This window comes from Odontesthes bonariensis, chromosome 15, assembly GCF_027942865.1.
Source record: "Odontesthes bonariensis isolate fOdoBon6 chromosome 15, fOdoBon6.hap1, whole genome shotgun sequence".
Classification (NCBI taxonomy): domain Eukaryota; kingdom Metazoa; phylum Chordata; class Actinopteri; order Atheriniformes; family Atherinopsidae; genus Odontesthes; species Odontesthes bonariensis.
In genome coordinates, this window is record NC_134520.1 from 20,117,964 (window position 1) to 20,144,633 (window position 26,670).

The following is a 26,670-nucleotide window of genomic DNA, read 5'->3' on the forward strand; positions in this document are numbered from 1 at the left end:
TCTTCTCTTAGTTGGACAACTTGCATTAACTGGACCTGGTGAACTAGTACAGTAAATGCTTTTAAAGCATCAGCATCCACAGATGAGTTGCTAAGTGCACAATGACTGTCTAATGATCCCCCTGGATTTGCTATTGCATTTGGTTTGCATTTCTCGTGAAGCTGTGTTTTTTTCTTGGCACTGGAAAAATCACAACTCCAGTATGTTTCTAAATTGATAAACATCAGTGGTTTCCTCTTTGAATTAGGACAACCCTTTCCTGTCAAGTTCACCAAGGAAATTTATATTCAGAATCTTCCTCTCAGTTTTATTATATTGATAAAAGAGTGTCACTATATTAGCACAACAGTTTGCTTCAACAGACAGCATCGGCTCACATAACTAATTTCATTACAAAATCCAAAAAGCCCCTTTTTAAAGAAATCCTGTCTGACGTCATCTTTGTGTCTTTCAAAAGGGACAGCTTGTGTATAAAGAGAATTACGTACATGCAAGAAAAAAAAAGAGATTTAATAGCTGCCTGCTGGCTGTCTGAGGTGTAATCCTTTGTCGAGCTTTTAATAGCTTTTTTTAAAATATTCACTAAATCACTTGGCTCAGTCTGAATATAGTGGAAGTCCAATGGACTTCCTAGTAGAGGTTTTGCTGATACAGTATCAGCACAATTGGGTACTGGTCCAGATAGTTTGTTTGTTTTTTCTAATGCCCAATCCACCAAACTGTTCAGTTTAAGTAACTAGAATCACTTGTAAGTTGCAAATTCATATCACAGCTTGAAGGAAATTTTTTTTCTTTTTTTCCGCTGCCATTTTTTCTTGGTCATTTTTCATTAATTACATACATTCTCCAACACATTTCACCGATAAAAAAAATGGAACAAAACAAATTATTCGTACCACATTCAAACTGGTAGATGAAATAGCATCAATATAAAATCAATCCTTCACGATTTACTATAAGTGATTGCTTCATGACAACAGCCTCAGGAACTCACATCATTTCATGAGACTGGATGTAAAAGCTTCCATCAAAAGAGCATTAATATCCTCCCACAGCATGAGTGCGAATCCTCAAACAATAAGCCATTACTTGCAGCCTGTCTTGTTTGCACAGCCAGACTTGAAACCATTCCAGTGAGCCAGAGCCAGGCCGGGTGATAGCAGAGGTTGGGTTGTGTGTCAGGACTTCATGAGGCAGTGTGACACCATAGTCAGGGCGGGGGGGCGACGAGTGTAACATAATTTCAGGAGACCTACACTTGACCCGCAGTTGACACAATTACAAAAAACCTGCTTTATATTGATCAGTTTTCCATATTTCTTCCTTCATGCATGGTATTCAGACAAAATGGAAAGAAGCCAAAAAGCAAAATATTTTGCTGCTCTAATAAAGAGCTTTGAAGGTGGATTTATGGATTTATTTATTCACTTCTTCTTCACACATGTGCACACATATGAAATTGCTCAGTGATATGAAAATCAATTAGCTTTTCTTTTATGAGACCTGACTGGTATGTCAGTGAATGCTTAAAAGGGAGAGATGATTTGAAATAGGTCTTGATCAGCAGACTGGGAAGTTGTTTTGGTGCTCATGCTCGCACCTAATAATCATCCCCCTCCTCCTCATCCTCTTCTTTACAATTCTCTTTTTCAGCAGCTGCTGTTTTCAAAAGTCACTTAAGGTAACAAGGACCTAATTGGCCTGTGTCTGTGCAACCTACTTGCTATGTATGTGTGTGTGACTGTGTGTGTTTGGCAAAGGCGCCGCAACAAGGGCACTGTAGTTAACAAGGATGACATGATAATTGTTCGTCACAGCAAAATCACCTAAAAAAGCTAAGACTTTTGTTGATACAAATTGGAATTCATGTTGAAAATTTTGAGTGAAAAACCTAGTGTTGAGAAAAATCTCAGTGACATTACATAAGATTATTTGCACAACATGACAACTTGCAATGACAGAGTAATAATATTTTAAACCAGTATCTATGGTGGAAAGTAGTTAGACACTTGTCACATTGACCTAAGTGCAGGACTATATGGAAACAAGGTTGTGCATTAACTGGCAGAGTAGTGTAGTGTTGGTAATACATTGGGTATGAAGTATACCCATTTATTATATTGTCAGCATAGAGTGTACCCACTCCCAATACCATCTGGTGTACATCACCTTTAGTAGTGTGCCGCAAGTCATGTATCCTTTTCATTTATTTTCCAAGGAAGGGTAAAGACATGACATGTAGTAGTAGTAGCTGCCTTAATTGGATGGGTTGTTAAGGTTGCCACATTATAAGGAGGTTAGAAGTGCAGGCGTCAAACAGAACAAAAAAAAGTATTGGAAGAGATGTATACAGTAATGTAATGAAGCAACTCTGGTTGTTTTCTGGCCTGTGGAAAAGAAACCCTGTCCTTCCAACTCAACCGACTCTAAAATGGCCAAAGCACCTGCAGCCCAGAATCCGAATGTGGTTGAAGTCGGTCAAAACAATGAATATGAGTGGAAGTATTTTGGGTTCTTTATCATAGATGCCAAAGGCAGACAGCTTGCCGACACTGTAAAAAGAGGTGTCTCACTCTACAACTACACTGAGGGCTTGAAAAGCAAAGGGAAATGTTTGCATTAGAAATAGCAGAGACTGCGTGTTAGTATTGCCATCATGAGTATCTTATTTTGCCGACTTCAGCATCTAGCTCAGAGCACTACTGTGTAAGCTAAAAGAGCTACTAGCATGGCTGCATACTCCTCGTCTTGTGTGTATCTGGTCGTCAGTCTCAGTCTCTTTTATCTCTCGCTCTCTCCATAAATAGCTCTGGGTCTATCTCAGTACCACAGACACTTAAGGCTGAACAGACAAATGAATGGGCCTGGATTGAATTGCAGGTATCCAAATGATAAAAGACAATTTGATGGCTTAAGTCTATTTATTAAAAGGTTCTTGTATGATTAGCTCTCGGCTTAGAAGTTGCAGAATATGATATATTTTCCTCTCGCAGTCCACATCTCAGCAGCAGCTCCAAGGGGCAAACTACTCAGCAACTTCTTTGTTCATCTGGACCTCCAGTGTAAATACATAATTAAATCAAAACACATTTTGATGGACCGGCATAGTAATGCATAAAGAGGACAGAAATGCAACTGCCTGATTCCCATACGTAGGCTTCAACAGCTTACAAAAGCTCAATGATAAACACATATACGGAGAGAAAGACAGAGCAGCTGTATGGATTTAGGACAGTTGCAGGCATGAAGCAAGTGTCTCGTCTGCAAAAAGAATGTAATGCCTGCTTTTCCTGGCAGCCATTAGTAATCAGGTTATTGTACCCTCCTTCTCAATGCACAGAGGGGATCCTCCTCCTTTTACTGCCATCCCTCATCATTAGCAGCTGCAACCCAAGCTGCACATAGCAACACAGCTATAGTGTAAGTAATGGCTTGGGGTGGCTCTGCATGAGGTGCTCGTTGTCCTCGTTCTCCACAGTTTTCCTTAATGAACAGGTAAATAAGAAGAGAGGAAATTGGCCACTGGGGCCTGGAAAAGGCTTTTGTTCTGCCAGGATATGAGGAGTTAGCAAAGGGAGTTCAAACTGAGGAGGATTGTTACCGCTCCGTTGCCTATAAAACTTCCTTCGTCCTTCAGTGGTGTTCACCCTTAACATTGTGGCCACCCCAGCAATTTCACTAGATGTGTTACACAAGCTGGGGAAATACAAGGAAAGAATTTTTTAAACAGATTTTTCTTAGTTTTTGATATGCTAATTTGTAGCTAAAACTACATTTTAAGAGCAGAAGAATTTTGCAGGAATAATATTTACTTCCCCCTTTTTTTTTTAACATTTAGACCCTCAAAGTGCAAAGTACCCAAAACATACTGTGTGTCTATATCCAGCCTTATAGAGGAGATAATAAGGTCCCATACCACACAAATGTGAAAGCTGATTATCAGTTTCATTATTATTACTGATATTAGTAGTAGAAGTCATTATACTAGTAGGGGTATTTATTTCTTTATTTAACTTTTTTTTGTCTTAGCACATCTCATTGGTATGAACTGAGTGGGGTTTGAAATGACTTTTCCTGGGGATTCAGGATTCAGCTGATTTTTATTCAGTTTCTGATGACATTTGGTGAGTTTGTGTCAAGTAGTGTTAAGCAACTTTGTTTAAAATGGACAAGATGAGTTAAGGGGACTGTGTAATGTTCTCTCTTTACAAATGTGTTCTTATTTAGGTATACTTACATGGGAGGACTATAATGTCTGGATAATGAATTTACTCACCAGTCTCTCATGTTCACTGGTCATTTCTATGCATCAGATTCCTCAGTGGCAAATAAGATAGATGAGTATTTTAAGTCTGAGTTTGGATTTATAATAGATGTAATCTCAGCTCCATATACAAAGCCAGATGAGCATGACATTACAAGATAGACAGTAACCCCGGTCACAGGAGTAGTTTATTGTAAGACTGATTCATTTTTACAATCAGCATCTGTCGTCAAATAGAAATGCTCTTTCAGCATAGCTTTCCTTGATGCAAACATACTGACCTCTGAAAACCATTCATTTCTGCTGTATAAATAAGTGCTTCACACCATATGAAGCAATTCATGAAAATAAAGAAAAAACCCTGCTTTGTGAGCAGGTTTGTTTAAAATAAAACAAGCCGACGCTGCAGGTCATTAGTCCTAGCCAACAGAGTGCACTGAGGGGAACATTCATGAGGAATTGCTGAGCCGCTGGTATTTCACAAGTTTGCCACTTTCTTCAGAGGCTCACAGATGGCTCGTATTTTTCTGAGTGCTGGTTTGACGCTGCTGTATATAGAGATGGAGGAGAGAGCTGACTCACAGTTATTTGTTGCTCAGCTAAAATTAAAATTTAACGTTAAAATAATTTTAAGTTCCATCTAGGCTTGCTGGCAGGTCATTTGGGCCTCTTTGTCATAAGAAGAGAATAAAAGCTTCACCTAATAAAATATTGTTGTTTGTTATTGCTCTTATCCAGGGACTATTAAAAAAAAAAATGCTACAAAAATTAAATGTTTATTTTTAAAATCTTATTTCTTAGTCTACCTCTGTCAGGGTTTTTTTTAATATATATGCATATTTGTTGCTGTAGAGGCTGCATGGTGGTGTGGTAGTTAGAACTGTCACCCGGTTTGAATCTTCACTGGGGCCTTTCTGTGGGGAGTTTGTATGTTGATCTTCCGCCCACAGTCCATGTTAGGTTGAATAGGTCATAAGGTATATCCTAAGATTAAGATCAGATTTATTGTCATGCATACATTCATTTTTTTTGATTGGTGAGAGTGGGAATTCAACTGCCAACCTTCCAGTTATTGGACGACTGACTCAAACCACTGAGCCATGGCTGCCCCTCGTTGAGCGGTTGTTGACCCTAGGCGTGACTGTGAGTGTGCATGGTTGTCTGTCTCTGTGTGGACTGGTGATGAACTAGGTGTACCCCCCCTTCTTGCCCTGTCTCAAGCTCCCCTGCGACCCTGAACTGGATTAAGTGGGTATTAAAAATGAATGAATAGATATTGCTGTAGTTATATCTCTTATTGCGTGTGTATGAGAGGTCATGAGTTAGAATTACTCATTTTTTACTTCTGCCTTGTTTAAAAGTGGCAGGACTTACAAAAGAGCCTGAATAACTTAAATCCCTCCATCAGTTTGCATTTTTCCACTCTTCTGACATTTTTCTTCTTATAATAGTTGTTTTTTGATAAGCAGCCTGGTTTAATCATCCGAGTTTATCATGAACCATCTACTTAGCTCATGGTACAGAAGCTGAATTTATATTACAGTACATGTTTTAGTAAGGAGTTTAACCATCATCAGCCACAAAAATAGCTTAATTCATTACCATGCTAGAGGTATGAAACTCGTGGTCTCGTGGTCATTAAGTGATTCTTTGCATTCATTTATCATTATTAGTGCAGCGGCTCAGCATTCAGTCATAGTTTTTGGGGTAAAAAAAAACCAAAACAAACAACTGTAAGCTTTGTTTTTTATCAGTATGTGCTATTGAATTTCATGGCAAACTGCAAAATTCTATTTCAGGCAAAAATGTTGGGGAACAAAGTGGTCTCAAATTTGGTCGTTGGCTTGTGATATGTGTAAAAAGAGAACATATCACAGTTAATTACATTGATTCGATTCAGTTTTGTTTACACAAATTGGAAGATGAGGCTCAAGTGAGCCAGCACTTAATCTCTTTAAACAGACACTTATGAATATGCAGAATGAATAGCCCGGATATCAACAGGCACTCTGGAAACCCAGGAATATTAGCCATTACCCACAGCGGCATAGTCACTGAGATGGGCAAGTCCTTTTAAATAAAGATTAAATATACAGTAATGAAAAGCCTATGATAATAGAGGTACCTAAGTTAACCCTATACTGCACGGTGTTGCCGTCTAGCAGGTATAATCTTCACTGGGTTTGAGTTTGCAATAAAAGAGTACTGTAAATCACCCTGGGTATGTTGAGTTTCAAATTTGTCAAATGTCTCATTTGCTTTAAATAGCATGTTTAGCCTGAGCCCACTTTAACTTCTACCCTTTTATATGTGTTATAAATGAGCCCACAAGGATGTCCTTGGCCTGGTCCACAGCTATGCACATGCTGATGATGGAGTGCACGAGGCTGCATCAGTACGGTGTTGGGATAAGGTCAGGTTGGAAAACATTTAAGCGAGGCGCCCAGATGGCAACACTATGCAGATTAGAGGATAGACAAGGTTTGGTTCGTAAATGTCATCGTTTCTCATGTTGTACAGAAGTTTGAATCATGGTAGCAGGAAGTGAGGGTTCCTCAAGGGCTGGGTCAATCTGAGGTCAATCCAGCGTTTAAGTCAATGAAAAGTAAATTTCTCTTTGTTGCAGGATGTCTGAAAATTATTTACCAATGAACGGCTGCCTTGTCTGGCAGCTGTTTAACAAAATTCTACTTTCATGCCACGCTCAACAGTAAAGCTGCTATTCTCTCAGATCAAAATTCAACAGGTTATCAGAAGAGAAAGAGCAGTGGTCTTAATACGGTTCTGTCTTGGATGTGTAATTTGTAACTATTCAAAATCCCAATTGGCAGCAGCAAATTAAGTTATGCAATTAGGAACAGTAGGGAAGCTTTAAAGAGTTATTCCTATTTGATTCTAATGTAACATTTTAAGTCACCTATAGCTTCAATGATTAAAAGCCCCCCCATAGGCTTTGTAATGATGTTTTGCTTGTCTGCTAACTATCTGGCCATGAAAGCCTGCTCTTGCCCTTGTGGCTGGCATGACCATAAAGAACCATCATGGTGTTTTTTCCAAAGCAAAAATGATCTTTGCACAGGTGGAATCTCACCCCTCAGTCAGGAGACACAAGGAGTAATCAAAAGAACCAGTGGAAAAAAAGAAAAAAGAAATCAATCCTCTGCCAAGAATCGTGGAGGTCTAAACAAAGCCCCATTATTTTGAGCCCTGTTACCTGATAGTGGAGTCGTCTCCAGAGACAGAGTACAGCTTTAGGGGGAAGAAAGGAGAGAGGAGCATATTAGAAGGAAGGTAAACACAGCACAGATCAACTTATAAAGTGTGCAAGTGTGCATTAGTATAAGCTCATCATTATGAATAAGATTAATCATATTCAGTTGTTGTAAATAGTCAAAAGTAAATGCCACACAGTGCAAATGTTCCTTCTGTCACATTCAAATTATTATTAAAAACTATAAATATAGATGAAAATAGTTCCTGAGGGTTTGTTGCGTAAAGGAGACTTAAACTGACAACTTTCAATACTTAACTTCAGTGTACTGTACTTTCAGCCAGGATGTTAATTCCTTGCATGTGCTCTATGCACATCAGTGGCCCAAGTTACACAAAAAATGTTACATGAATGTTAAGATGTACAGTTATATTGAACAGTTTCAGTACATCATCCACCACTCAATCAAGCACACCAGCAACCTCTACAAAATAATTGTTTGCCACATTTGATTCTTGTTAATTAAATGCTCATCTGCCAAAAAAGATTCACATGCGAGTACTCCAACTGGGAAGGGCCCTAAGTCCTCTGTAACGAACACCAAAGGCCACTTTTACACTGATGTCAACACTTCTTGAGATGTTTCTCTCACCAGTCCACAAGTGTTTTCAGTTACAATGTGGATACAGTGTCCAGTGTGCATACATATTCATGAGTCGTTCATGCATCCTCTGGTGTAGATTACCAGTAACCCCTTGAGACGAGTCCTTGTACAGCCTGACTCAAAACTGACATGCTTTTTACATGCTCTGTGATCCAGTATTAATGTTTCATGAGAGGAAGCCTGCTTTTCATGTTCATCTTTCAACATGGGCCTACAGTATCCACACATTTCTTTTTATCCTGGTTTGACGGTTTGCAGTGAGTATCATGTTGTGGTCTGTCAGCAGCTGGTTGCTTTCCCAATTATCTAAACCCCAGCGTCAGTTCATGCCACAGGGCCACAGTGTCGTCCGGACCACTATCCCAGAGTAAAGACAAACTCGATAGTGTCTTTGAAATTTTAAACCTTGATTATAGAGGAAGCTTCAATATTGTCATCTTTGGTTTGTCTCCAAATACACAACATATATAAGCAGACTTAGAGCTCAAGCCAAATTAATCTTTTGAGTCACTTAATCCCTCATTTAGGGGCTTTTGACAACACCCCAAATATAGAAATTAATGATGATTTTGGTGTCTGCTGTGAGTTACATTTCCTCGATGGAAAAATACTCAACCAGCATCTAACATTAGAAAAACTGGTGCCACCACATCTAAAATTGCGGAATTGTTTGAAATTTTTTTAACGAGTTCAAAATCTAAAAAAGGAAAAATACGAGGTCCAGGTACTTTAATGAAAAATAAATCCTATAAAATTTAGTTTGTAGATCATATGAAGTTTGGGATGCACTAGTGACCAAAGATTTTGCCAGACAGAATGAAAGCTCCTTTTCAGTGCTTTTCACAACATATGTGCTCTGAAAGTCTTTCTCATCTGTTCTGTAAACCCAAAGAACAGTTAGAGTAAAACATTTTCTGTTGGATTTAATTTAATTTTTTTAAATCTTGTCAAGATGTTTGTTCTTAAATCCAGACAGCTTAAATTCTGCTCTGGTATCATATGCTCGTCTTTGGCTGATGAAGACAGTTGCTTATTTCGGCATTCTTCAGACTGCCAGATCAAATCTATTTTGACTCTCCGGAAAGTTTGAAAGGTTTTGCACACCAGATCTAAAATAGGCTGGGAGGGGGGTTGAAATGTATAGTGATCTACACATCTCTTCAGGTGCATTGTAGTCTGGAAACTTTGGCCTCTTAAAGCAGTTTTCTAAGTATCTTTTCAGTCACTAGCACAACAACCAACAACAAACGCCATTAAAACCAGAATGAGAAGTGCCAAGCGGCATTTCATATTTGTATTTGTAGCAGAGAACCATGGAGAAAAAAAACAGACGGCAATCATTTGTGGATGGATGCGAGCATGAAGTGTGTGCTGGAACTCACCAGAGCAAGCAAATTAATCGAGTTAGAAAAGCTGCTGCAATCACCAGTGTAGCAGCATAGCTACTGCAACAAATAGAAATGCATACAAATCCTATCCAGAATGCAAATATTGAGCTTTACAAATTTCAGTTTGTTCATTAAAGAGTGTCTACATAATGTGTCAATATAAAACTGTGCCCCAGTTCCATGGATCAATTATCTTTGCCAACCAGAATTGGTTTGGCAGGCCTGTTTAAAAGGTTAAATATTTAGAATTCTGTCATCAACTGCTGAAAAAAAATCAGGGCTGTTTAACTCCTTTTATCTCTTATGTCAGCTTGAAAATCTAGGGCTCTGCTAATTTAGTCACAGTGTCTGAAACAGAAGCTCAAAGTCTCTTCTAGAGCCTTAGAGTGTGCCTGTCCGTGTATGTTTGAGAGGCCAGCTAATGGCCTTTTACATGTCTACTGCATGCAAGGACACGGTCTGGTTACTTTGTGAATATATTCATCTTATTTGACTGGCTTGCCAACTGAGAACTTCAAATGTACAGTAATGGATTACAGAGTTGATCAATGCATATTATGTAATTTATGGAAAATGATCATAATGTGATTACTACTGAGATGTGATTGATGGAGAGGTTATTATAGACATTGAGGTCATGAGACCCTCCTCTGAACTAATGGAAGAGGGTCTCGTGGTCATTAAGTGATTCTTTGCATTCATTTATCATTATTAGTGCAGCGGCTCAACATTCAGTCATAGTTTTTGGGGTAAAAAAAAAACAAAAAAAAAAACTGTAAGCTTTGTTTTTTATCAGTATGTGCTATTGAATTTCATGGCAAACTGCAAAATTCTGTTTCAGGCAAAAATGTTGGGGAACAAAGTGGTCTCAAATTTGGTCGTTGGCTTGTGATATGTGTAAAAAGAGAACATATCACAGTTAATTACATTGATTCGATTCAGTTTTGTTTACACAAATTCGAAGATGAGGCTCAAGTGAGCCAGTACTTAATCTCTTTAAACAGACACGTGTGAATATGCAGAATGAACAGCCCGGATATCAACAGGCACTCTGGAAACCCAGGAATATTAGCCATTACCCACAGCGGCATAGTCACTGAGATGGGCAAGTCCTTTTAAATAAAGATTAAATATTCAGTAATGAAAAGCCTATGACAATAGAGGTAGCTAAGTTAATTCTTCATCGGCTCCAAGAAATGATCTTAACTGAAAATATTACAACAGACATCCAATAAGGACATTTTCACATAGGACAAAAAAAAGGTAACAGAGCTTTAGTGTACTATTAAAAAATAAATAAATAAATAAAAATAAAAAAATAGTGTATCTTAATTTTTCAATATTTCCTTAGTTTTTAGACTGAGTTTAAAGCATAACCTTAATCTTCCATTTCTTTTTAAACAGGTAATTATCTAACACTTGATAACACATCCTATCTGAGTAGTAGTGGCAGCTCCCCAGGTGTGTCTGTGCAGCAGCTGTACAGCACATTGCACTCCCCCACAGTATGGGTAGTTGCACTTTACTTGTAACAGTTCACACTTAACTACTTTGAGAAAGGTCAGAACTCCACTTAGCTGCTGTACAACTAATACATTTTTATGCAGATCTACACTTTTGTGCCCCAGTAAAACCAGTCTGACATAATTTATGAGCAGCAGAAAACTGGACAGAACTGAAAAAAAATAAAAATAAAAATCAATGGAATAAGTTTTCAGTCTGAATGAAACTGAAACTAAAAATCAACATTAGTTTGCACGGCATAGTTTTAAACTGTTTTTGTCTGTGTTCTTATTGATCTTAACTTGCAGCAGGTTCATTTGTGTAGATTTGGGATACCATGCTCTTGCATGCAAGCAGTCTGACACCCATGTACTGGATCTTATTTTTGACATGTTTGCTCAGCTGTCCTAGGAAGCCTGGGGGATAGTTTTTCACCATCTATCGCCATTATGGGGTATTACTGTCCTCTGCCTTTCCCAGAGTGTCACTTCATTTTTGTGAAAGCTCTGCCATGGCACATCCTCTCCATAATGAAATACACCCAGCTGCTCTTTTCTGAAATTAGGTTTACAGGGAGTCTGTTGAATGATGACTTTCCGGTGTGTAAATCTAATCGTGGACCGAAATCGCAGGGCTTCAGTGTTGATGAAACTGAAGTTAATCAACTGTTGATTTATAAACTGAGGGTTTAACAATGTTGAATTCATCACAAGTCATACAAAACTGTACCCCATATGCAAGTTTATGTATTTTTTGATCAAGTGCACAGGACATGGTTCCCCAAGTACCCATGGGGAAACCAAGCACAAACATTAGCACATATGCACAGTGATACATGTACCCATCAATGGTCCCATAGAGCCAGGAAAGAAGAAAGAAGTATAGTATATACTCTTTTTTTTTAAATCAAATTTCAAAAGGATTTTTGAAGATGTGGAGTTTACAGAAGACCAAAGTATTTCAACAGGAGATTCTGCTTTGCTGTTTGCAGTACAAGAATCCACATTTTAGCAAGATTTTACTGTTGACCATTTGTTTTTGAACATTTGTTTACCCTGGATTTCTTCGATTGGCTGTCACAGCATTACATTTGTGAGGAAAAATCCTCTTGGGAGCAGATTTATTCAATAAAAACAATTTTATATGATGGCCTTTGACAGCATGGATTTCAGGAAGTCCAGGTAAACATGACTGAACTACTGGCTGCAGGCTATTTTTTTTTTTTTGTAAATTTGCTCTCCTCCTATCTGCCCTAATAGGAGAGAGTAACATTTGTCTCGGTTTCATTGCTTCCTACTATCAAAATTGAATTAGCCTTTTTCACTTTGCTTACCCTGATACATACGTTTCTCAGTGTGACCATGTGATATTAAACCTAGACAACCCAGAATAAACTGGAATCACCATAGTCTACTCCAAAAATATACATTTACAATAAAATTAGATGATTTAAAAGGTTAAATTGGTAGTGTAAGTGCCAGGAACAGGAAGGGAGCAATATTTCCATTCAAATATGTTTAGCAGATCAAGAAACCACACAAAAACAAACAAAGGGAGACTATCTGGCATTACTATGGAGGCTGTGGTAGAGAAATAAATAGCAGGCTAAATTAGCACCATACATTGGAAAAAAATAAATAAATCAAGAAAGCAAAGAAAACTCCATAAATAATGGTACTTCACAACACAGCAAAACACACGCAAAAAAAATACTCTCCCAATTAATCCACCTCCTTAGTACAGCTAGTTAGTGACATTGCTTTGACAACAGCAACTTTCACTCAAAAGAATTCCAGTGTCTTGACATGACACATGGATCATTAGAAGTTGATAACCATAAGGTTAACCACTATCAGGATTTTCAAATTATTTCTTGTCACTGCCTTTTTATGAAAGAGATGAAGGAATTAAGTCAAGAGTTTCAATGCTAATCAAATAACTAATTTAGTATGAAGTGAAGTGCTCTGTGTTGATGATAGAGAATCAGAAAAATGTACACAAAGCTGAGAAGTGTGGTTATCGGTTAGCTGCATGGAGCATGTGGAATCCACTATATACCGATCACTTAAGCTTTCACAATTTGATTTCAATTTTGTTGTTACTAAAAGCAGAAAATGTAATAGTGTGAGACTCCCTTTTATTATTTCTTGTGTTTTTTAGGCCAGTCTCACAAACAGTATATGTGACATTTTAGCTTAAATGCATACAAACTTGTCACAGTACTAGGCTATGGGCGGCACTACTAACACTTCTACACAGATCATTGGCTAAATGCTGCCATCCAAAAACACTCAACCAAATCAATTACATATACTTTTATTGTCTTAAATTTATAGGTTTTAATCTTGCTTTGAGGCAAAAACTGATATAACATATGTGCAAAAGGTAAAAATAAAAAGGGGGTAAGATAGTGCAGCTCAGCATAAAAGCTGGAAACAATGAGACACTACCAAGGCTGAAAAACATGGCAAGAATCATCTGTCAGCTTGTCTTAAGTTTAAACATTGACAGGTTATATCATGCGTGGTTCAAATCTACCAAAGCAAAAGCATAAAGACAAGATGATTTATTATGAGTAACAAATACCAGGGCTGCTATTTTATCTGGTGCAGAGCTACTTTGAGTGCTTCTGTTACATGTTCACCACACAGATGTGTGAAGGTTTGAATTTTCAAACCTATAGCCAAGGAATAAATCTTCCGTACTGCGTTTCAGGCTTATAATTATGTGCACATTTCAGTAATCGTAATTAAATAGGATAACTTTGCCTGCAGCACAAAATAACTGTTCATTTACAAAACCAGTTTTGTTTATTTAGCTGGCAAGGACTCAGTGTTTTTCTTCAATCAATCTTTCAAGTCTTTATAAAACCATCAGAAAACATGAGTGGCTAATAAGCAAGTCCTATACGGACAGGCCTTAGCGTTCAGGGCAGTCATCTTTTGTTTCATTCAGAGCATGATTTGTGTTAGCTGCAATGGACAAAGAAATCTCTTGTCTTTGGTGTGAAGTTGTCACAAAGATTTGCACACTATTGTACAAGCAGAGAGATTTTGATGGTGATGTATGTGCATCTCTATGAAAAATAAATAGTTACCATTGTTTTTGAAAAACATTAGGTTGTATTTTCCAGAGACATATAGTGTTTGCTGCCAATGTTGCCCATTCATTACAAGACTCAAACCCCATAAAGTCTATGACAGCCCATAAAAAGTGGCAAAGAAATCTTACACTGATGGAAAACCTTCATGAATTAAAATGGCAGCAGTGAAAATGAAAAACCAGGGTAATATTCATAGGGATAAGCCTATCCTACCCAGAACATAAGAATCACTGGAAGTCAGTTATTAACTTTATTATCATGTGTGCTCAGGATCTCAGTGTGTGCATGAGTGAGTCATTTTTTATTAAATGAGTCGGAATTGTCTGTTATTAACTCTGGAACTCATTTTGACATAAAAATATACACACATTTGAATAAAAAAGTATATTAACTGTAGCACTAAACACTGCAGGAAAACATCAGTTTCAGTTGAATTTATGTTTATCACTGTCTAAAAGTAGAATAACAGCCAAAAACAGCATATCACAATGTTGAAACCTGTCTATAATCTCAATCAAATGGAGATCTGGGGAGTTTGTCAAAATCCCTTGCGCTTCACATTGTGATCCTCAAGCCATTCCTTAGAGGTTTGTTTGGTGTATCAGAGCGATTCCATTTAAGGGAGACATTTTGGGATGGAGGACCTGGCTTATTCATGTAAACAGTCTTTTTCCATCACAGTAAGGATGCTGCAGTGGTACCCTAATTATTATCATCTGCCACCATCAGCTCACTGCAGTCAGTATTTTCCTCTTAAGTCCATAGAGTATAAGCTCATCCCTCGCTGTGATCAATTTTCCATTTGCAGACAGGGGCCCAGCTATTGTTTGTGGCTTCTCTCTGAAGCCAAGATACAAGCAAGAGGTGAGAGGCTCGAGGTCTGCCAGGAGTGCAGAGAGACGCATCAAGAACTACACTGCATTATCACAACCAGCTGACACTGTAACATGGAGCAAACACGGAGAGTAGACACATAGTAGTACACAAAGGGCTGGCAATTCTTATAAAATATCCTTTTCCTCCAGCTTCATACCTGAATATAATTCCTGTTAGATGAGATAAGCAAATATCTATTCCAGGAATTATTCTCTTCCACATGTGACAGAAACCTTTGAATTACACTTTTTGTAATTGCCTACCAACAGTCTTTATTTCAGTGACAATTTTTGCCATCTTGTTGGGCTCTTGACTTGTTCACATCTGAGAGAAAATGCCTCATGTCTAGCATCCTGTTGTGATGAGCTACTAAGAGGTCAGAAAGCCAAAATAGTACCATGTAGTCAAATCCTATCAAGTCACAATGCACCCATGCACAAAGCTGCTAAAAGAGAAAATAGTGTGCCCCGAATACACCTTCCCTGCAATCACTTACAGTCCTTAATCTGTCTTTTCCAAAATGTCCTTGTGTAATGACGCTTGATATTTGGTATTGTATTGTGAATACTCCAGCAGAACAATATAGCAAATCAATTAACTTGTCATCAGTAAGTGTCACTCTGTTGTTTGTGATGTTGGACAGTTTGACACCTTGTAATTATTAACTCTGTTTCCTTTTTAATTCAAATGCAGAGATAGACACTGAAAGTAGGAATCTGCACAACAAATGAATAGTCACAGCTTTGTGTAATGCAGCCTTAAAATGCCACCTGAGCTTCGTAAATCATATAAAGCTCAGTGGCAGTAGAGGTATCATAGGTTTCATCAGATTTACTGTTCCTCACACAGAAAACAGGTTAAGGTTTAAGTGGATATCAGATACCTGTTTATATTCGGTGATGAGAGGCTTGAGTCAGTTTGCGTCTCCACTGTACGATGCAGAGAAGAGTCTGGCACAACTCCCGAATCACTTTGGAAAAGCTTTAAAAAGTTTTGGTTGTATGATGTCCATCTACTGAGCATAAGAACAGTGTGAAGGTATACCGATGAGACATTAACAGCACATCTAATGATTTGATAAAACTGCACAATGATGCAGTTAACTGGGGATGATTATTTTTTAGATTCAATTTCTAATGATATTTCATTTTCTCTTTACAGAGTAGCAACTGGATGACTGAAAGCTTTAGTCAGTTATACCACAACAACTGTAATCTCATGTTCTCAGACAAATCTTGAAATTATTCATTTATTGTGTTAGATGTTGTTGATTGTTCTTTGCCTTCATGTGCTCACCCAGAGGAAAGTAGAAAGTAGTTTTTTCAGCACAAAGAGGACAAAGTTGGAACAAAACAAGGGTTTTTGTAGTCTCATGACAGCTGACCACTGTGCAGAGTGATGCGAACACACATATATATAAAAATAGAAAAACAAGGTTTAATCCTCTGGAATATTCACCCACTACTTTTGAAGTAGCACTGGTGCCTCTGAGTACAACTTTGCCTCACTTTTCAAGATTCTCCACAGTTTCCAGGGATGTTTGAGAGTCTGCTGTTTCTGTGGACAGAGTTTGTATTAAGTGTTTTTTCATGTAATCTCTGACTGACTCAATGACGTAGTCAGGGTTGCCAGGGAGTCAAGTCATTCCTTATCCTTTCACCTTTCCTTTTAATCTCAAAGTCTGAAATGGCCAAACATCTAAAAAATTTTGACCTGGTATAGTACCAACAACCTTTGAGACCTGCAGATACTGCACTCCCCGCAGGTGACAATTTGTGACAAAGAAATTGGGCCATTTCCAATAAAGTCCTGTCTTGTGAAAATCTTCCCATTTACGTCAGGCACACCAAATCTGTAGTTTCCTTTAAAGCCGCCCTCCTTAAAACTTCACTGATTAAGAAAGCCTTTGGCAATGTCCAATAAATTTAATGTAGTGTTTTGGTAAACATCCATTTTACTGTAACTCACCTTATCCCTTCTTGTGAAGCAATTTGTATCAAATCAAATCAAATTTATTTGTATAGCACATTTCATGTACAAAACAATTCAAGGTGCTTCACATAAAATAAAAGCACTGCAGCAGGGCGTTTAAGAAGCATTAAAAATACATTAAAGAATATAAAGAGAAACAAATAAAATAATTTTAATGTAACATTGTTAAGAAAAGTGTTATCCTAATACCACTTTGTTATTGTCATTATTTTGAGGCATAAGGTGGTTCTTTATGCCTGGAAAAAGATTGATTTGGGTTAGAGAAAATTCCTCCCTGGCAGTACAGCGTGTGAGCCAAGAATCTTATCTGTTATATGCCAAAAACAGTTTTCTGTGTATGGTCAAAGAGAAAATTCCAATCTGAATAATCCGGATGGTCTGCAGACTGGTTTGTACCTTGCATCATCAAAGCAAGCTGTGTTGTCCATTTATACTATCTGAGTCTAAGCTAGTCGAGAGTGGGAGCAGGTGCTTCATTAAGAGAATTAGACCTTCGGGGAAAGTGTTCTCAGAGTTGGGTGCGTGCATTTTGTGACATAATCAATTGAGAAAATCAGTGGAAGAAGAGCCTAATTCATTATTCTGGCAAGTTGAAATGTGCTAAGACCTAATAGGATTTGGCTAAAAGGCTTCTAGCGTGCTTCATGTTCTGAACAGGCAGCCTCCCTGAGTCCCTGAGCGTGTTGAACAGCTGTTTTTGTCTCTGTGGTCAACATATTTATCTCTAGGTGGAATTGTTTTTGAGATGAATTGTGCTGTCTCTTGTGAAGAGGTGATTCTGTGTGTGTCTTAAAGTGATTAACAGCGTACAGTATAATTTCTCTTCTAGCTGAGGGCATACTGTGAAATGAGTACATGTCAGTGGGAGAGAAAATAGTGTGTGTGCAGTCCAACTTTTGCAATAAAATCGAGACAAATAGGATGGCAATAGGCCGATAAAATCAATTTGACCTCTTGTGTATTTTACTGTCACGTAACGTAGCACCTCAAATTATCAGACAAACTCAACACATTATCTACCTTTTAGAGGCTGCAGATGATACATGAAGGGCCATCCTTCAAAACTTAGGCAGTGATCACAAAACAGTCAATTATTTAGGAGTTAAGGGGGGAATCTTTTCGTGTATTCTAACATGTTTGAATGAAATTGACTGTTCCCCCTTTTAAAACATGTAAAAGCTCAATCCAGAATCAGAGTATCGACTGATCATATTATATTGTGTCCAGCTCAGCTGGACCTCAGGGAAGAAATTCTGATGTCATATGTCATTTATGAAAATGCTCTGTCCCAGTGAGGATTAGAGAAGAAAAAACATGCAGCAATACACACTCCTTTGTTCTTTCATAATTTTCTCTTTTTCCTATAGCATTGATACAGATCAGCCGGCTTTGAAAAGACAAGCATGCTAAATAACTTTTGTTTAGCTGTCAAACAAACATTTTCAACAATAACTGACAGTAAATCAGTAGTGAATTAGCTTTCGTGTAAAGGACAATGTGTGTACATTTGATTTAACATTGCACATTTAAAGTGACAAATTTAACTATTACACAGTATTAATACACTGATATTCAACAGTTAAACTATGAAAAAGGTTGTTCCATCGAGGAAGTACAGTATGCCATCTGCCAAAAATGAACCCCTCGTAACCATAGAATAAGCTGATTAAAAATCTCTTTTTTCAGACAAAACAGTTACACAACAAACAAATATGATGAAAACAAAGTAAGTTGTTCCCATTTAAGAAGCTGTAAGAATCAATTTTTTCTCTACTTGTAGCAGCTCTTCCAGAGATTAAAATTGATGGTTCGTTAAAACCAAAGTGTAAAGCTTTTATTTGATGTCTTGCAAATATTTTTATTTCAAACTGTATAATAAACTCTGTATGTTATTCTGCCATCATATTGTGGCAGTACTGTATTGCTTCAGTGGGACAACCATACTCATCTCTGTCAGTCGTCTACATTGTAGTGTGATCCTCTTTTCATCGCCATAGTCTTGTGGAAATGTCGTCAGTTGATGTTTTTGCTGTTAGACAGCCCCACACACATCGTAAGATAAAGTCTATTGTCTGTAAGATCCCCTGGATGGGGGCAAAGAGCTATGAGTTGTCCAACTGTCCTGACACAAGTCATTGTTGATCTCACTGTTGTAGGGGAAAGACTCTAGGGCTGCAGATAAGACTGTTGCCATGGTCCTGAAGGAGATACCAAGTAAGGCGACATCAGAAGGGAAGCCCCTCCTCACAGTGACTACCAAGGTGGGCAGATCCTTTCCAGAAACCTCCCCCATGCCCTCAACCCCCCATCTTAAAGTGGAACTTCCTCCTGTTTTGGTGACACTGAAACGCTGGCAAAGCTTTGAGTGTCCAATAAGTGACTTTTACAGTATACTAACTCATTTCTTGAGCTTTTTGAATGTTGTATCTAACAAATATTTCACTATTAATTCATTTCCAGCTGCTCTATGGGGTATAAAACTCTTTAACAACCTTACACTATTTACTGAATATCTTGTGATCTGCAAAACCAGTCTAAATTTGTTGGAACAATTCATATGACAATCTTTTCAAATAATCATTTGCGAGATTCACGGTGCCCTTCTTTGAATTTATGTTTAGTGTTTTGAGCACTGTATGAAGGGATAAACGAGAGGGTCATCGTAAATTTCCTCCCATTCCTAATCAGGTGTGTACAACACGAACATCGTGAACTTTTTACACCTCATAAGCAGCAGAACAAAGAGCGTGTAACCGCATTTCCGAAATACTATACCACTCAGCATGGCATTGAACTACTGTCTGAACTCTCTCTGCATTAAATACTGCTGCAAATTACTGTCGCCACTGCTGAACCTTTCACTCCTCTTTTGCTATTTAAGTGTTAGAGTGGGATGGAGACAGTATCTAGACGCATGTATGAACTTTGCTGTTCTGTGCTTGATTGCTTCTGTACTGTGTGTGTGCGCTGCTGTGTCTGCGTGCGTGCCCTCTTGTATATCATTCTGTGTTTTAATAACCCGTGTCATGCTTGATACTTGTTCTATTTTCTAATAGTGTCTGGTTTGATGAGCTGTCATGCAAGCAAGATATTACTCCCACTCAAGTGGAATTGAAGCAATTAAAGATCAGCATTTTTTTGTGGGTTTGTTTGTTCGTTTTTTTCAGATTGTCAGCATATTCACACCAACGAGTTATGGCTTTATATCTTTGTAAACTGTTGAGTTTACGGTCTAAAATATAATTAATTATAGCTTAACCGTTATTACCGTATAAAAGGACTGAGTCAGTTACAAGCAGCTTTTCTAGGGGAGCTGTTCAGTTCATTTAAGTCTCAAGCCTTTTCTTCTGAAATCAAAAGACTATGTATCAAAAGGTGCAAGTAGAAAAGTAAAAAATAAATATCTATACACATACATATATATATGGAACAGTTTTGTTCTGGTCTGTGTCATCATTAGATGGTCTAAAGAGAAGTTTTAGAATGAACACCCAATGCCAGTATTTTTTCCAAGTAAAACTGCATCTAGTTGTTAATGTAGACCTGTGAATGAAAAGCTTGCTGAGTGAGTCAGATCTGTTCTCTATTCTGAACTAAGCATCGACAAACATCTTATCAAGCGTCATAAAATTGTTTGCAAAGTCAAGTAAAGTATCTTGATTACTTCTTGCCATAAAGATTAAGTTTACATAAACATCTGTTAACTTACATATATAGGGGAAACATTATTCGTTCAGCATTAAACTAATTTCCCTTGCTCTCCAAGAATTGCCCACAGAAATGAAAAACATGCCCAATTAATCATGCTTTGCCAACCTACTCCCAGTCATTCTTTCTCTCAAGTTAGACTGATGCAATAGACTGACTCGCTGTCAGTGAGTTACATTTGTTTGTTACATTGTTAATGTTACATGGACACATACTTGACTGAAAAAAACATCAGTTATTCATTATGTTGTAAACATGACCCTGCCACTATGGAGACTCAGACATCAAATGAACACCAACAAGACAAATTATTGGGCATAGATGTTCTGAATGGCCTAATGCGCCATACTGAGAAATTAAAATGTTGCAATCAAAAGTGTAATTGTTAACATAATTAGCACGTATATTAAATAAAATACCGCAGTTTTTTACTAGGGCGTCAATCATGATGTTTTGGTTAATGATTAACAGTCTTGATTAAGTATTTGATATTTTTTCTGCAATTTAATCAAACTGGCTTCTTTGAGTAATCATGTTATCCCTTTTGATTCAGCTTAAACCCAAATGTGCCAGAAGCCATGCTGTGGGTCTTTGCTTCGCATCACAATCCACAATATTAATGAAGATAAATGTTCAACAAAATTCAGTAGTTTGCATTTTAGAATGTACAAAACTCACAATAAAAATCAGTCATTTCTGTTTGTTCCGTTCAGCTGTTTTTATAACGGTTCAATCCACTCTACAAAATGATTGCTCTCTACTCAAATAATGGTGATCAGACAGTAATGTAATAACTGTGACAGGCCTACATTATGAATGTCTTTTCCACCTATATTTAATGATATTGCAATTTTCACTAAAGCGATAACAGCTCTAAAAACCTGTCACATGTAATCGGCAGAAAACAATCCTGACATGAACAGAAAAAAAACATGTTATTTCAATAACTATGACTTGTGAGTAATGATCAAGTGTATTTTTTATAGATTATGTAGAAATCTTTGAAACAGATTCATAAACTAAGATTCATCTTATAGACTAAGGCATCCTAGTTTTATGACAGTTCACCGATCATTGGTTTCATTCCACTGAACTTTAGAACAGGTTTTATTAGCATGCGGGGCTGTGGAATGATATTTCTATAATGACTTTCTTGTCTACAGGTAAGAACTCCAAAACGAAACAACATATCAACAAACTGCCACCAGAAGGTATCAAACCATTGCTGTTTAGACTTTTTTTTCATCACTACAAACATTTTGCAATCATAGCAGGAGATAGCAGCTGTAAGTCAGCATTGTTTTGGGGATGAGTTGATGTTTAATATTACATATCTGAGGTGAGAGAAGGAACATCGAAAAAAAAATTATTTCTTACAATTTTATTTTGATAAAGCCATGTCTCACATGATTTTTCTGGATGTTAACTTCCTTTAAATCCTTTATAAAAATGAAACCAAATTCTTGTGGTTTTTTCCACGTGAGTAAATTTAACTCATGTTGACGCATCAGGTCCCAGATTGATGCTTCATAGAAGGTAACACAGGCAAAATCGCAGGCTGCAGCCACGCCCATTCAAGTCTTCTAGTAAAGGCCGGTTTACAATGTGAAGCCCCAGTGGACTTTACACTGTTCTCTTTCCCAAGCAGTAAAGGAACAACCACACCATGACAAACACACAAAAAGGGAAGCACCACTGTCATATTTATCTACAGAATGAAGTGAAAACTCACAATCAATGTTAACATTTTGTCCTCATACATGTGTTTCATGAATATCCCAGGGTTAGGGTAAGTGAAAACATGTTTGTAACTGTAGAACACACTTATGAGTATGTGATCAACTAGATTTCCTAAAAACAACCCTGGGTTAGGACAACACAGAGCTCAAGGCATATAACAAAGGGCAGATTTCAATTTAAAAAAATAAAGAAAAACAGTGTAAGATTGTGTAGAAAATCCCAACCTCAACATTTACAAAAGAAAATGAGTATGATTTCAACTCAGCTATCCTTTTTCACAATTTTGTTTTCCAACTTTGCAGCCCGAGGACAAATGAAAGCTCATTATGATGAGTCATAAGAGAATCAACAACAATACAACAATCTGAACTCCAGTATTCAGGCCTGTGGGACTACATGGAACAGATCATTAACACCCACAGCAGCAGCTTTAAAAACTCCAATCAGTAAACAATCTGATGCATGAAAGAGACATTTTATAATAGTTTCTAACAATCAATAAGGCCAGTTTTTGTTTTAAAAAAAAATTATGCTGAAGAACTAAATGTGATAAAATTCCTTATCACATCATTCTCTGCATGTGAACTTAATAAATCATAAGACCTTGGCTGCTATTATTTTTTCTGACAACCATCCATTTAGCCTCCAGGTTTTATCTAACAACTGCTTTGATTTTCTCATACAACTTTGCCTTTAATAGTGTTTTCCATCCTCTCCACCTCCTCCCATCTTCACCCCAGCCGCCCCTCCACCAGGGCTCCGACAAGGAGAACTGGTACACAGCTCCCTTGACAACAACATCTGAGAGATCTCTTGGAGTCAAGCCCAAGCGGCACAATTAGCTGAAGTTTTCCATTACATAAATTTTAGATTACTGCTTGAAGCACTTAGAAATTAAATGCCCCGGCATAGGAGAGCAGAAAGAAAAATGCTATAACAGGAATGGAGCAAAGGGGGGAAAAAAGCAACCTATGATTGTAATGGGCAAATAGCTCAGGAAGCTCCTGTCCTGGGTGAAAAGTCAAACTATAATTCAAGTTTTGCATTGTTGTGGACACTCATACATAGTTGATCTTCTGTCCCTATTATCCAGATAAAAATAGAAGGAAAATGAGAGGGGGCTTGTCATTCCAAACAGCGATCAACAATTATCCTTTAAACCAGAAACCTGAAAAAAATACTGATACTTACTATGTGAGTTGACTGTTAGCGTGGTTATGAGTCATACTGACGGGTATGGACAAATAATTCTCAGAATTTTTCCTATGCAGGCAAGATTATGTTATTTCAAACATTAAGATTACGCAAACTTTCTTTCCAAGGTTATATCACACTATCATGAGGCTGCCAGCATGTATGCTCAGATGTGAAAATGAAACATGAGCATTATGGGAAATTAGACTTTAAATCACTCACAGTTTTTAGCCCTTATTGTAAACCAATACATTCCTAAATAACCCTAACCCTATAAATCCTAGTTGAGTGTTAACATGCAAACATTTGTTTTTTACCACTAAACCTAGAGTGAGGCTTTGGCTCTCATTGGGGAATGTAGAATTTTGAATAGGTTTGCAATCAAATGTTCCATGAAGGAAAATTTAGAAGATGAATACAAAAACCACATTTTACAGAATTATAAATATACCGTAGGAATCTTTTACTAAAAACTTGTCAAAAGTCAAGCAATAGAGCAAAGTCAATTGGCTTTAACCTCAGGGGACCATCATCTCTCTGGTGCATTACCTTATCTTAATGTTTTTCTTTCGTGTGTCTATTAAGGACCAATTGGTTGAACTTGATCAAAATAATCCTCTTGTTTCATTAAAACGCTCATATTGCCACCTTTCGGCAGAATATGACTCAGTGGGTCTCTTGGCCATTATGTCAGCCACTCATTATTTTGTAAAAACTTTATGCTATCTGAAATTGAATAAATGCATAACTTTAGGATTGTGCTATACTCTCACTGTCCATGACAGAAATGACCTCCAGTCAATCAGACACAAATGAATAAACAGAGTGTAGAAATCAGGGTCATCTACTGTAGCACATAAAGAGGATTCAAGCATGCATCTCAATTTAGACAGTTACTCATAGATGGCTGCAAAAGATGCTTTTGAAAGCATTGAAATCAAATAAATTGTGATGCACCAACAGATGTTTTTCTGGTTATCATCCACTTAACTGCTGTGAACGTGTGCATTCATGAATGTAATTTAAATTATTAAGAGATTTTTTTTTCCCTCTGATTCCCCCTGATTTTTCCATGTGTGTGTTGTAGACATTTGATAGATTAGTCATCTAAGAGGCTGTTTGTAAATTGCTACATATGATTCAAATCAATTTTATTGAAATTAACACACCCAAGAGTAAAGCAAATTAACGCACACTTCATCCAAAATGTCAACAAAACAATTATAACAATGCAGGAAGCAACTCTCATAACAGATTCAGGATTATCATTAGCTCAGGGGAAAACGGTTCTTTGTTCTATAAGATGTTCTGTCTATGCTTGCTAGAGGAGAAGAGACGACTTAAATGGAGAACCGCTTCAGCACTTAAAGGCTTTCAGCCATCAGCAGCTATTTCAACAGTGAGTGGCAACGTAAACCTTGGGAGTTAAGTGCAATAAAAACTTCCCGCTGAAAATTGTCTGACACAAAAGCTGGGCAGGTATCTCTTATGTCTGAAAGTCACGTCAAAATATCCTTTGAATAAACAAAATCATCCTGAATCTGGTGACAGTGGCAAAGATGCTAGAAACCATTCATCTTTACAGAAAAAGAAGAGGAGATTAATAATGTTGTTTCAGTGCAGTAAAGGCTAGTTTATTGTTTCTACAGTATCTGGAGAAGTTACGTATTGAAGTAATTCATAAGCTTTCAAATAAAATAGATTTTTTTTTCCACATGAAAGTTAGATTAGTGGAGCTCTGAGCTGTTCCAAACAGTCATGCAAAGGCTGCCATGGTTTAAGTTAAATCTCTAAGAGAAAAATAAATTAGAATACAACAGATTATACCTGCTTGATTTAAATACTTACTAAAGTGTTGAAAACTCAACATACCTTCTCATCTTCAAATTATACAACATTGGTCAAGCAATTATAATAGATCATGCTACATGATACACAGAAAGCTTAAAACAGACGGTAATTGTTGTTTAATGATGCAGATCAATCCTCTGTTAAAAAGACTAACTGATAGATAATAAGCTCATTTTCTCAACTCAGAGACAAATATTGGCAAAAACAGACAAATGTCTCATCTCCCAGAACACCTGTCAGTCTGAAAGACAAAAACAAGAACGATGCGCCTAATTTAGTGTGATTATGATTTTTAAATTGTTTTGCCAATCTGTTCAATAACAGATTAAGCCTTGATTATTATTTATTCATTATGTTTGATTGCTAAGACAGTTGATGATAGCTTTTGTGAAGATTTTTATCACAAAAATATGAAAACACTATAACTCTTATCCAGAAGACAGTGCAGTGTAGAGCAAGTGAGACCACTATATTCATTCTGGCTGTTTTTGTTTTCTCTGCATGAGTTTCTTTTCTCTCACCGTCAGGGCTGGGAATTTATCAAGCACACCCATGTTTTAGTTGGCTTTTTAATCAGATAGTGTTTAGTTGACTGAGTAAAAGTTGTCCAATTAAAACAGCAGAGGCTATTTGAGATGAGTCATTTCCTCCATTAAAGCCAGCGGCTCAATGGTCATTATTTACAAAGTTCTGAAGCCAAGATTAAATGAAGCTTGAACTTCGTTCACATGACTAACAGCTGTAAATGACTCAGCATCAGCTGATAAACAAGCAGTATACAAACTTTGTAAATCACACAATAAGCCCAACCTTTAAAAACAAACAAATCCATAGATTCTCTCCCTAACAATTGTGACTGTAATTAAGAATGTGGCAAATATGCAGTAACTGAGGGTGAAATCAGGTTACTTCCTGTGAATTAGATTCTTGCTTTGACACCAGAAGAGCACAAAGCCTCGTGCACTCTAATTACTTGTGCTGGGTCAGCATTCATACACAGTAATGACCCTCCGCTGTGTGCTATTTATGTGCCTTTTCAAAGGATTCCTGTCTGCTGCAAAAGTTATATACATATATATATACATATCTATCGATAGATATCAATAGATATGTATATTAGATAGATAGATAGATAGATAGATAGATAGATAGATAGATAGATAGATAGATAGATAG

The 26,670-nt window shown here is 37.3% G+C and overlaps 1 protein-coding gene across 3 annotated transcripts in view; it reads left to right on the plus strand.

Moving 5' to 3' along the window:
* Nucleotides 1-26,670, plus strand: part of pex5la (peroxisomal biogenesis factor 5-like a) — a 91,699-nt gene that overhangs the window by 18,396 nt on the left and 46,633 nt on the right. The window contains exon 2 of one of the 3 annotated variants that reach the window (XM_075485431.1): nucleotides 19,158-19,262. The exons of the other annotated variants lie outside the window; for them this stretch is intronic. Coding sequence (XP_075341546.1) covers nucleotides 19,158-19,262 — 105 coding nt within the window. The remainder of the gene's footprint in view (nucleotides 1-19,157; nucleotides 19,263-26,670) is intronic. 3 annotated transcript variants of the gene reach the window in all.